This window comes from Solanum dulcamara, chromosome 8 (assembly GCF_947179165.1).
Source record: "Solanum dulcamara chromosome 8, daSolDulc1.2, whole genome shotgun sequence".
NCBI lineage: Eukaryota > Viridiplantae > Streptophyta > Magnoliopsida > Solanales > Solanaceae > Solanum > Solanum dulcamara.
Window position 1 is genome coordinate 65,535,287 of NC_077244.1, and position 11,876 is coordinate 65,547,162.

Consider the following 11,876-nt stretch of genomic DNA (forward strand, 5'->3'; position numbering starts at 1 on the left):
TTAAAAATAAGTCAATTCAAACTGGCTACATATCTCTTCTATTTTTAACTCTCATTAACAAAATAATAATAAATACAATATCGAATTTATGGGGAAAAAAATATTTATTAATATTTTAAGAAATTGTGAAATATTAAAAGGAATTATTTATTTACTCTTTCGAGACGTGAGAGATTGGTTATTGATGATTTCAAGAGAGGTAAAACCAAGCCGAAAAAGTATAAAAAAATATGTGATTAGACATGATATAATATAATTTTTATCTTATCGGAGGATATGACCAAGGGTATGAAATTCATATATTAGGGAAGAGGTTAGTTAGTTGAGTGTTGTATTACTCTTGTAGTTTATTTGTCCTTTGAGTTTGGTTATTATTTGTGATTTTTTTTTTACATCTTAATTATCATTGTATCTTATTATGATTATTGTTTGAGATGATTTATTAAGTTGTCTGTAGTATTTTGACATAATTGTCTTCATATTCGTTATTTCTTTTTTTGTATTATTTTAAATTATTTTTTCTTGAGCCAATGGTTAAACAAAAAATAGTCTCTCTACTTCTAAAATAGCGATAAAATTTATATATTTTTTATCTTTTTTTGACTTTATATTGTGAGATTACAATGAGTATGTTATTATTATCAAATTTTTAATGTAATAATTAAAATGGAACGAAGAATCATTTTATTATTTGACGAGAGAAATGAACTCGTGCGACACGTTTTCGAGCGGACTGCAACTTTTCACTAACCATAATTATTAACTTTTTAGGATAAATTAAAATATAAAATACGTCACAGATACAGATTAATTAATTGTTCACTTCAATTTTGGTTGTTTGGGTTATATTTTTTTTTGCCCGATGTTCTTTCGATTAAATAATTGAATGTGGTGTTGTCACTTTATAACATGTCGTGCAGTGACTAAACTTTGGGATATAGCGAAGTCTTCGCCCATTTGGGCCAGTTGGATAGAAGGAATAAAGAATAATTAATTTTAAAAATAATTTTAGGATAGTTTTATTTTATGTTTGGTTGGAAAAAAAATTGTGAGAATTTATTTTAAGATTGTAGTGTTATTTTTGTACCACAATGATAATGAGATAACAATCCAAAATAACTTGTTTTTCAACCAAACGAGCTCTAAGAGTCATTTGATTCTCGCATAAAGTTATTCTGAAATTATAATCTTGAGATTAATTTATCACATATTTTTAAATGGATGGGATAAGATGGGATATCCACCAACCGAAAATTAAATTTGGGATTAAATTTATACTCTATTTGATTAAAGATACAAATTCTATCTAAGGCTGCGTATCAGTTGGTTCGGTTCGATTTTAAAGTTTATTGGTTTGGCTTATCGATTATCAATTTATAGACATGTCAAACCGTTAAAGAACCATTAAGATATTGACTTATCGGTTATTCTTTTATTGGTTATTGATCATTATTAATTCGGTTATCGGTTTAACCGTTAAGATGTGATAAAAAAAAAAATCATTAACAATCACTTGGAAAAAAGGTTATCTGAGTTCGGGCCGCACGGATAGTATCTTTTCGGCCCATGTGAGATTTGGCCCATTTATTCAGGATCCTCCTCGCCGAATGTCTCAAGAGAGAAGCATTGTGAAATGGAACTGATGGAAACACAAAGGAATCCATATCGATTTGGATGATTATAACGATCTTCATGTACTAAAACCCAAGTGTTTAACAATTTTTTCAAGGTAATTTCTCCATTTTAACTTGCTGTGAAAATTATGGAATTGAAGTTTGTTTATGGATGATTGGTGTTTGTCTGTTCATGTTTTTTTGTAAAATCAGATTGTGTTTGCCTTTCCTTTTTTCATATCAGCGAAACTCTTCAATGCATAGAGTGTTGAATTTTTCTTATTAATATGTACCGATTACGTTCTCAGTATTCACGTTAATCTGAATTTATTTTGAGCTCGAGAAATTCTTGTCACAAATAGTTGTAATGCTGATGTACAGTGTTTATGTAATTATCTTAGCTTTAATATCCGATATGTAAGATCATAGAGTAGATTGTGAATCTCTTAATGTGATCTCTAACCCCGCCTCTTTGCCTTTGTTGGGAGAAAAGCCCATTTTTTTCTTTGTTAAACATGTTCTCTTATTATGCAATTATTACTATTAGAAGTGAGTGGGATGCTTCACCTTCCATTAAGGGGTTAAAGGGAATTATCAATTGCAAGTTCTTTCCCAGAAATCCTTAGGAACCAGACAAACTCTTTCTGGATATTCTAGCCTTTTCTGTGGTAGTAACTTGTCATTTTATGCCTAATTGCCGATCCAAACTAGATTGAGATTTTAGTTGATTGATTTTCATTTTAGGTATCTTTAAGAAGTCGTTATCTTTGTGCGTGTGAATCTGTTGCAAAGAAGAACTAATTTGTGAAGTGATGAAGTTAGCTCAAAACTGGGTATGATGTTTTTATCTTGGGGATAAGTTAGGTGTAGTTGGGAGCTTCTAAGAGGTAATATTTAGCCTCTGGAATTGTAAGTCTTTGGAAACGCTAGTGAGATGGTGAAGTATTCAAATGTTGGTTTTGAAAAGCTAGCCCCCCCCCCCCCTCTTTTTCTTGGAGAAGGTAACAAGTTTTGAAAAGCTAGTTTTTTTATTGATGTGCAAGACATATACACCGTTAGTGGTGTTTCTGTGACCCATGTTACACCGTGTGAGGATCTTAGTCTCTCTTATCTTCAAAACTTGGGGCCTCGTAAAATCTTTTTCTCATTAATGATGCAATGAAAAATGTGGTTTTGAGGTTTGGATTGGACTAGCATTACAAATTCACGTCCCATTTTTGTGTATGTCTATATGTGTGTGCCTGTGAAGATCCTAGCCGTCTCTTTACTTTGAAATCTGAGGCTCAGAAAATGATTTTCTCATTGGTGATGCATAATGAGAAATGTAAGTTATGACGTTCCGGTTGGACTTGAACTGGCAAACTCATTTCTACTGTGTGTGTGTGTGTGCTAAAGTGAAGCTTAGAGACAAACATTCAGCAAGTTCTCTTCCCAGGATTATGTTGTTGTTACATGAGTACCTGGATGTCATATTTCCTTGAAAAAATTGTGGACTAATTCATATAAGCACCTAGGTCCTTGTCTCTGCTTCTATATTTCTTCTCTTTTTGAATATTCAAGGCCAACTCACCCTCCTTCCTCCACACACCCAATGATCTTTCTGTTTATCACAAAATTACCTCTTACAAGGTGGCTTCAGAGCTTGATGATTATCCATTTTGGTTCACCACTCATATAGAGTCACTGCTTGGATAATTAAAATCCATATACGGTCTGGAAGGTTACTAATTATTGTACTTTTGATCTGAGTAGTTGCCACGGTTCTTATGTCTAGCAGATAATAGCAGCTTGTGGTTAGTTTTGGAGATTCTTGTGGCAGGGATACCACATAATTTTGGATTTATGTTTTAACATATTCCATTGAGATTTGAATGCTGAATATTCTTCTCTGGGTTATGTGACCTGTGGGATTCTTCATTTCTCTTCTATCATCATTTATATATACACACAACTGTTTTTTCCTCTTCTCTAAGTTGATTCCGCTGCATGTCCAACACCAGACCTTCTCCTTTCATTGCAAGGGATAGTAGTTTTTGGTAGACAGACATAAAAAGTTTCTTTTTTTTTCTTTTAATTAGGGAAAGCTGGAAAGTGTGTTGCATCAGAAATGAAACCATAGACATTGTTGGTGTACATGTTAATAGATGTATTCAGCTTGGAGATATCCTACTATTTTATAATCAACTTTGAAGATGATTGATAAAGATTCACGTGTTTAGTCAAATATTTGTTTGCAAATATGTGGTGATGCTGCCAGAAGGAAACCACATATCTATTAGCATGATACACTAATGAAATAACACCTGATATTTTCACAGATATTAAGAGGTAGCACCATCATGCTTTAGGCCACCAATTCTTCAATATAGTCTAGTTAGTTCTTTTGTGTGATCTGATTTATATGTGCCCCGCATTCCAAAAATTCCTCTACTGTAAGTATTTGTTTGATAAAACATATAGACTCAGATGTGACAATTTTGCTTTCAGAATACTACATTGTTGGATGTTTCAAAAGAAATTTCTGGTTTGTAAGAATCTTAAGATAGTGATCTGTCCTGTTGTTTATTTAAATCTAGTTGACATTGGATTTACTTCAGAAGCACTATAAAACATAGCTGTGCACCTTGGTGGACGACCATGCATTCTGAGAAAACGTAGCCCGGTTGATTATCTGCCGTGTTCTTCCATTCTATCCTTTTTTTCCGGGAGCTGATATGCTTCTTTCCAGATTTTTATTTCTTATGAATGTTTTGTTATTAAATTGTCATTCCTCTCTCCTCTTTTCTGTAAAAACATTTGTGTGGTCTAGACAGAGGACTGCTATAAGCTTTTGGCAGTTTTCGTGAGAATATATATGGGTAGATGATTCTAGATGCCAAGCGTAATTAAGTCATATACTGTGCAATAAAACCAGATAAAATAGTTGGGAGATATAAGGTAGCTAAACATATATTGGATTAGTAATGTTCTCGTTGGGAATTGTATTCTTTGGTAAAAAAACATAATTCTCCTTTTGTCACGCTGATGTTTCATTTACTTGAAGCGTATACTGTTGGTCTTCTAAATGACTGAATCAGAGGGATATTCAATTATTCAGTTACTGAGTTGATCTTACAGTTCTGATCTTGAGAAAGAAAGGATGCCATTGTCTTGGCTTGAGTGGTAAATAGCTTTTGATCATGTGTGTTGCATTTATTCAAGTGCACAATATGCATCCCCTCTCTTCTTCTCTATGTTTGCTTTTCGTTCTTTTATTTCTTTGGTGATTCATTTACAAATGTCCGCCAAAGGGCAGTGAATTTTGTTTGTAATTTAATATGGCATTCCTCATTTACAGTTTGCACAAGTGAAAGAGTCACTATGGAATTAGCAGACAGAACGATTGGACTGCTTTTGACGGTGACTAGCTTGTCCATTTTCACATATTATACCTTCTGGGTCATCATTCTGGTCAGTTCTTTTTCTCTCGTCTTACAAGATGTAGTGACCTTTGAGACCTATGTTATCATATGAGGTTGATATATGCTTTTTGCCTTTCAGCCATTGGTTGATACTGATCATTTTGTGCACAAATATTTTCTACCTCAAGAGTATGCAATTCTTATTCCTGTATTTGTTGGAATGGCACTCATCTGCTTGCTGAGCATGTTTATTGGATATGTGATGCTCAAGTCCAAAAAGAAGAAGGCATGATTCAACCATGCTAAGCCTGCTGCTAGCTGTTAGATTATATGATACTTCATAGTTTTGCCCTTGAACAGCTTAATCATATAAATTCTCTTTGATCTGAAAATTCTAGATATGCCTTCAGTAGTCACTGCATATTGATAACAAGCTCAATTTTGTGTTTGTAGTTTATGACTGTTGAAAATGTTTTAGATGAAAATATGATTGTGTTTATAAATACTACTTATGGAGCCTGCAGAAATATCCTTAACTTAGACTGCCTAACTCTTCCTGCTGGAATCAGCTGGACAGTATGAAACATCTCAGCTATAAACATATGTGCTGACACAATTGTTACTCATTCCAACAGCCTTACACAAAAGAATAAAAAAGGAAGTATCTACCTTGTGCTATGTCAACACCCTTCTTTTTTCCCCATGATCTTTTTTGGAGAATGAAGTCAGAGATTACAGAATGATTCAACTTAGAGAACACAGCTGGTGGGACTATCCGATAATTGTCTAGCAAAAGGAATTCCTAGTTCTGCTATTAAAGTTTCCATAGAAAACACAGGAGGAACTAACTATAAACAAAATGTATTATTAAAGGCAGACCAATTTGCAACTATGTATCTTTCCAAGTCCAAAAGCATTTGATAGCTCTGATTTCTTTGAGAATAGAGAGACTTTCATTCTCTCTGTTCATTTTATGTACAGTCCTATGATGAAACTACTTCTCATCTATTCCGAGATTACTACAAAGTTTCAGTTATTTTTCAATGCAAATTGTTCAACTGTTAAGTGATTTCAAGGCATCACATCCCAAAAGGACTGCCCTGCTTTATCACACAAACGAGAAGTAGTAGTACCCTTGTCCATTGACTCCAATGCAGGCAACTTATCACTTGTGTAAAACACAAACTCATCTTCTGTGTTCGCTGCTTGTTTGTTTTTCATGTTTGGCTCGTCCTTTTCGCTAGCACTAGTGGTAGAATTCTTCTCCACAAGCTCGCGATACATGGAGGATCGAAGCAGAAGGCTGAGAGCTGTAGGTGAAGGCGGCTTGTTACATGGACTTAAGGGCATTTTTCTCTCAATAGGTTCTTGGCTCTGAGGAATAGGGGGCAGAGTTTCTCTAGTTGTGGCAAAATAATTGGAGCCAAAAGTGAATTGAGGGTCATTTATCGGGTTAATCACGTCGTTAGTGTTGGTTTGTATAGCCTGATTTTCTGATCTTAATTCTTGGAATGCCATCTGAGTATTGACTCCTGGTTTTAGCCATCTAATATAAGTGCTCAAGTCAAAATTAGTCACCGCGTTAATCCCTCTGTATTCAATTGCAGCAATGTCATAAGCTCGGGCTGCTTCCTCTTGAGTACCTACAAAAAGAACACAAAATTCAAGTAGGCAACCTTTTTCAACAGTCTTGCTTTTATCAGTGCTGAAAAGAATGGGGTGAAAGTACTTACTGTAAGTACCTAAGTAGAGGTATTTGTTACCAAAAACTCGCCCTATTCTTGCTTCCCATCTGCCATTGTGATGATGCCTGAAGTTACATGATCAATTCAAGAAAAGATTATTACTAATTACTATGAACAACAGATGGTAAAAGTTTTAGAACAGGTGGTGAAATGAATTTATTTACCTTGCTACTCCTCTGTATTTAGATACACCTCGGGCGAAACCACTGCTTCTCCTGCATTAGAAGGGCAAAAACTCTGGGTGAGTTTTGGTTTGTGAAAAGATTTGATCTTTATTTGATTGAAAATCAAGATGAATGAAGACCTTCTTAAAGAGGCTAAGTACTCCTCCTTAGTCACAGTTTGCATTATTTCAATTTCCTTCTCATAATCAGATATCTGTAGATAAGAGTATTGTGCAGATATATTTCAATCAAACATAAATAATTTCAAACAAAAGAAGAATGAAAATAGTCAAATACTAGCAAATAAATAGACAAGTTGTGAGTTTAAGGTGATCATACTGGAAAATTAATGAAAGTTGATGTGCCCCAGTACTTGATTGCAGCCAAATCATATGCTCTGGCTGCAGATTCTTCTTCATCATATGCTCCTGTTCAGTTTAAACCACAACATACAATTAAAATTCCTATTACAACCACAACATACCCCGTGTAATCCCATAAGTGGGATCTGAGGAGGATAAAGTATACCCAAACCTTACCCCTAAACCCCTCGACCCAAGGAAAAGCATTTCAAAGAAAAAATTCCTATTATTCAAAGTCAATTTTCTTGAATCAAATATTGGTCTATAGCACCAAGTACAGTGTAACTCACCAAGATAGACTTGTTTTCCCTTCTTTTTCTGAGTCACATTCCAAGAACCCTTGTCCCATAAATGAGCCTCATAACGCCCCGTCCATCTATGCCTGAAATACAAGGTAATTATTAACAAGAATTAGTTTGTTAAATGAAGTACTAAAAAGTGTCAACATTTTTAATTAGTACTACCTGCTAACTCCTCTGAATCTTGAACTTCTCTTCACAGTAGGTGTATGAGCAATATTCTGATCAACTTTAGATGAGTCCATTTTCTGCTGGTCACCTTGTTGGCCAATGTTATCATTCAGTACTGCAACTACAGGGGGTGACCTTCGTTGCCTTTTCACGCGTTTCTTCGTCTCTGGAATGTCATAATCCACCATGGTCATGCTTCTTTTTCCAGGGCTCAACATCTCAGATTTAACTAAATATGAATCTTTATTCAAATCCATTGTTTGTTTCAACTTCCAACTAAATATGAATCAAAAAAAGCCAACTCTTTTATCTTTGCTTGATGCTTAATTTGCCACACACAAATGGATGCTAAAGTATTCAGTATATATAATGTATCAAGTCTTTTTGTCATTTTGCTTTGTTTTAGTTTTATTCTGTCAACAAGCTAATAATATGATTTAAGACAAAATAAACGATGATTTCATGTAAACTTGAGTGTCCATTAGCTAATTTAATGCTCCTGCATATTAATTATAGATTTCACATGACTTAATTCTTGACTTCAAACGAATACAAGGAAAAAAACAAAAAATATTGTTCGATATTTTCAAGGTTTTATCTAACACTTACAGCCACTTTATTTCCCCCCGCCCCTAATACCCTTTATTTATAATCCTAAATTGATAATATTGACATGACGTTTCAAGTTGATTTATTTAAATCCCAAATTATTGGTTAAAATGAAATTTTAGCTATATACCATCAACCTTCTTTATAATGATGTCATTTATCCAAATATTTTTTGACTGCTATAGCAAGATGTTGTTATAGAGAACATATAATGAAACATAATATAAAAATCGGTTTCAAAGAAAACTTGACCATTATAAACTTGTAATGAAGTGTTGTTATAAAGAACGAGTGTTATAGAGAGTTCAATTATTACCTATATAAGTACTCTTAGAAATCGTGATTTTTTTTGCGTGTGCCACTAACACATAAAACTTAAAATCCACTGTAATGAAAATAACAACAATAACAATATATCCTTTTCGTAATTCCAATGTTCAATAATTCTATCTATAGCTGGTCTTTTATTTTCTTTGAAAATCCAAGCTGAAAATTTGTCTTCTTATATTTAGACAAATGATTAGATTTGTTGTTTAGCATTTGTAGTTTGGTTGTTTCTTTGGATTCTTCGTCATTGCAAAGGCCATTTCTTATGTATTATTTTGTTTTGTCAGGTTTATGGCAGATTCTTTTGTCTTTATGCTGTCAGGTTATCTGGTGGAATTAAAGTTGATAATCGTTACTAACTATGGAAAGAATCTCATAATATTCTCTCTACACTGATAATCTTTTTGTAATGATTTCTGTTGTTGACATGATGATTGTGAAATGTTGCTCCACTTTTCAACTCACCTGATAGATACCAAAATATCTGCATCTGCAATTTGTTAGAGGAATTTCATGGGCTCATATTAGGTTAAAGATGAAAGTCCTTGATGGATGAAAATACGAATCATGGGTTTTGAGGCACATACGATACATAGATGATTTTCAAGTCCCTGTCACCTTAACTCTCACTAATTAACTGTTGGGGCATAAAAGATGAAAACATAATGAATGCACATATCCCCAGTGTAAAACTTTTGCTATTGTGTCATTTAGAAAATAAAATAAGAAAATCGTTTTCAAACTATGATTGATTAGAACAACAATAGAAGGGTCTCCAACACTATAAAACAAAGAAATAGTATCTCCAGGCATTTCAGGTGCAGAGGCTTTAATGCCAGAGACCTAAATCTAGAACTGAGAATCTGTCATAAACAGAACTTCCTTCATATAACTAATCATCTGCCCACATGCCACCTTCCTGTATGCAGCATATTTTTCCAGTATCTAAGTTTCTTCTTACAAGTTGCATCGTTCCTTTTCATAAACTTGATAAATCTTTGGCCTGGTGGTGAAAGTCACTTCAAGAACAGAACGAAATGATGTTTTTCTTGACAGGACCATGACCAAAACAAGAATCTTCTGCAGTTTAATACCTCATGCTGTATTATTTCTTATGAAACTACATCCTCTAGCTTTCCTCACATTTTGATAAAGCATCAACTGCCTCACCTTCTCGGCATCCTCCCATTTATCACCAAGAACATACAAGTCTGAGATAAGGGTATAAACCCCTCCATCATTCTCTGGCCTCACCACATTCATGACCCTCTCAATCACTCTCTCCGCCATCTCAAACTGTTTATGCAACTTGCAAGATGACAAAAAGGAACCCCAAATAACTACGTTAGGCTCTCGTGGCATTGTATTGATCAATTCAAATGCTTCCCCTAACAATCCAGCCTTCCCAAATAAATCAACCATGCAGCCATAATGCTGAATTGTTGGTCTCAGTCCACACTCTTTGATCATTTTGAAGTATCCACGACCTTCATCGACCAGCCCTGTTTGTACACAAGCACTAAGTACCCCAGTGAATGTAAACTCATTAGGTAGCACACCCCCTTGTCTCATTATCTTGAATATCTCCAACGCTTCAGTTCCAAAACCATGTTTTGCTGCTCCACAAATTAAAGCAGTCCAAGTTACCACATTTCTATCTTCCATCATATCGAAAACCAGAGAAGCAAAATTCAAGAATCCACATTTAGCATACATGTCTACTAAACAAGTACCAATCCCCACATTCAATTCCCAGTTATTCTTCACCGCAAAACCATGCACTGATTTCCCAAGAAGCAACCCAATTGAACCCATTTCCGAACACCCTGCCAATATTGGCCCAATGGTCACTTGATCAGGCTTTAGTTGCTCAAAAATCACCATTTCCCGGAAGAGCGCCACACCTTCCTCCCAATGCCCACTATTCATGTACCCAGCAATCATAGCCGACCACGAAGCTAGGTCTCTCAAAGGCATATCATCAAACATCTCCCTTGATTTTTTAACATCCCCAGATCGAGAAAAGCAAGTTATCATCGTGTTCCACGTGACAGTATTTCTAACAGGAATTTCATCAAACAACTTGCAAGCATACTGAAACGAAGTCCCTATGTAGGCGTTCAACAGAGATGTGGCAACATAGACGTGGATATTAAAGCCTAATTTGAGAAGATGGGCATGGAGGTGGCATATGAGGGGAAGGTTGCCCAAATGGGTGCAAGATTTAAGAGTGAAAAGAATGGCGAAACTGTCGAAGGGAATGGCTTGGCGCTGCATCTGGGTAAAGAGTGTCAAAGCTCGTTGAGGTGATTTTGCATTTTTAATAGCAAAAGACCATGAATTGAAGGTTCTTAGTAATCTCCATGTCGATTGACTATTCACTGCGGCTTGTCTCAGTACGCGGTAGAGATTTCTAACCATAGCTTTGATTTTCCTTCCATCTAAGGCTTTGGAGCCTCAATGGTAGCCAAACAACTTCACTAGCATATAATTTCCAGAGTTTTAATTTATTCCTCAGATTTTGATTTGATACTGAGTAAGGGGTGGAGCTACAAATATTTTGCGAGTATATATATATATATATGTTAAATATGGATATTTTTGAATATATATTAATTGTTGAATATTCTTAACATAGAAAAGAAAGATAGCTCAATGGTTAAAGCTGTTCAAAGTTGCCTTAGTGGCTTGGGTTTGAGTCTAAATTTAGGCGTTTTGTTTAATTTTTTTTAGTTTCATTTTTTAACTTAAAAAAGAGAACAAAACATTAGTTTGTTTTTTTAATTGTTCTAAAGTATGAACATCCTTCACGAAAATTCTGACTCCATCATTGAGTCTGTCTGAATTTAGAAGCAAAAAATAGTTTTAAATCTTGTGGTCTTACGCTAAAAATAGGGTGAATAGACTAATATGTCTTTTAATTTTGTTGTGAAAAGTTAGAATTAAAAGAGTTGTCAAAACAAAATATAAAACATTAAATATTTTTAAACTGACTAAATAAAATTATGACAAATAAATTAAAACAAAATGAGCATTAATAAACAAGTACTAGAACAATTTCAAGAAAAATGGCACATGTTATTCATGTTAAGTAAGGTACTTTTCTAGTGTATATAAACCATTGCATGCCCAATAAATCAAGTCTAGAATTACGAATACATAAACTCACAAACAAAATCATGCAG

At 34.4% G+C, this 11,876-nt stretch overlaps 3 protein-coding genes across 3 annotated transcripts; 1 reads left to right on the forward strand and 2 right to left on the reverse strand.

Annotated features, from left to right (window-relative positions):
• The first annotated feature begins 1,499 nt into the window (after positions 1–1,499).
• On the forward strand, positions 1,500–5,522 carry LOC129901517 (dolichol-phosphate mannose synthase subunit 2-like). The gene is made up of 3 exons (XM_055976720.1): positions 1,500–1,729; positions 4,951–5,063; positions 5,154–5,522. Exons 2-3 carry the CDS (start codon positions 4,974–4,976, stop codon positions 5,304–5,306), a joined length of 243 nt encoding a protein of 80 aa, XP_055832695.1. The 5' UTR covers positions 1,500–1,729; positions 4,951–4,973; the 3' UTR covers positions 5,307–5,522.
• Positions 5,523–6,085: 563 nt separating this feature from the next.
• LOC129900079 (AP2-like ethylene-responsive transcription factor At2g41710) lies at positions 6,086–8,012 on the reverse strand. The gene is made up of 7 exons (XM_055975045.1): positions 7,750–8,012; positions 7,576–7,667; positions 7,263–7,351; positions 7,064–7,137; positions 6,924–6,974; positions 6,748–6,824; positions 6,086–6,657 (listed from the first exon to the last, which is right to left on the reverse strand). Exons 1-7 carry the CDS (start codon positions 8,010–8,012, stop codon positions 6,086–6,088), a joined length of 1,218 nt encoding a protein of 405 aa, XP_055831020.1.
• Positions 8,013–9,215: 1,203 nt separating this feature from the next.
• On the reverse strand, positions 9,216–11,174 carry LOC129901518 (pentatricopeptide repeat-containing protein At5g66520-like). Its single transcript, XM_055976721.1, has one exon. It carries the CDS (start codon positions 11,110–11,112, stop codon positions 9,787–9,789), a length of 1,326 nt encoding a protein of 441 aa, XP_055832696.1. The 5' UTR covers positions 11,113–11,174; the 3' UTR covers positions 9,216–9,786.
• Between the last annotated feature and the right edge of the window lie 702 nt (positions 11,175–11,876).

Bases quoted from the DNA above. Each gene is read 5' to 3' on its own strand.
- LOC129901517 (XM_055976720.1), top strand. From the start codon at position 4,974: ATGGAATTAGCAGACAGAACGATTGGACTGCTTTTGACGGTGACTAGC. The intron at 5,064-5,153 runs GTCAGTTCTTTT...TTTGCCTTTCAG, and splicing joins CCTTCTGGGTCATCATTCTG to CCATTGGTTGATACTGATCA.
- LOC129900079 (XM_055975045.1), bottom strand. From the start codon at position 8,012: ATGGATTTGAATAAAGATTCATATTTAGTTAAATCTGAGATGTTGAGC. The intron at 6,975-7,063 runs GTCTTCATTCAT...CTTCTAATGCAG, and splicing joins TACTTAGCCTCTTTAAGAAG to GAGAAGCAGTGGTTTCGCCC. The intron at 6,658-6,747 runs GTAAGTACTTTC...TTCTTTTTGTAG, and splicing joins CCTCTACTTAGGTACTTACA to GTACTCAAGAGGAAGCAGCC.
- LOC129901518 (XM_055976721.1), bottom strand. From the start codon at position 11,112: ATGGTTAGAAATCTCTACCGCGTACTGAGACAAGCCGCAGTGAATAGT.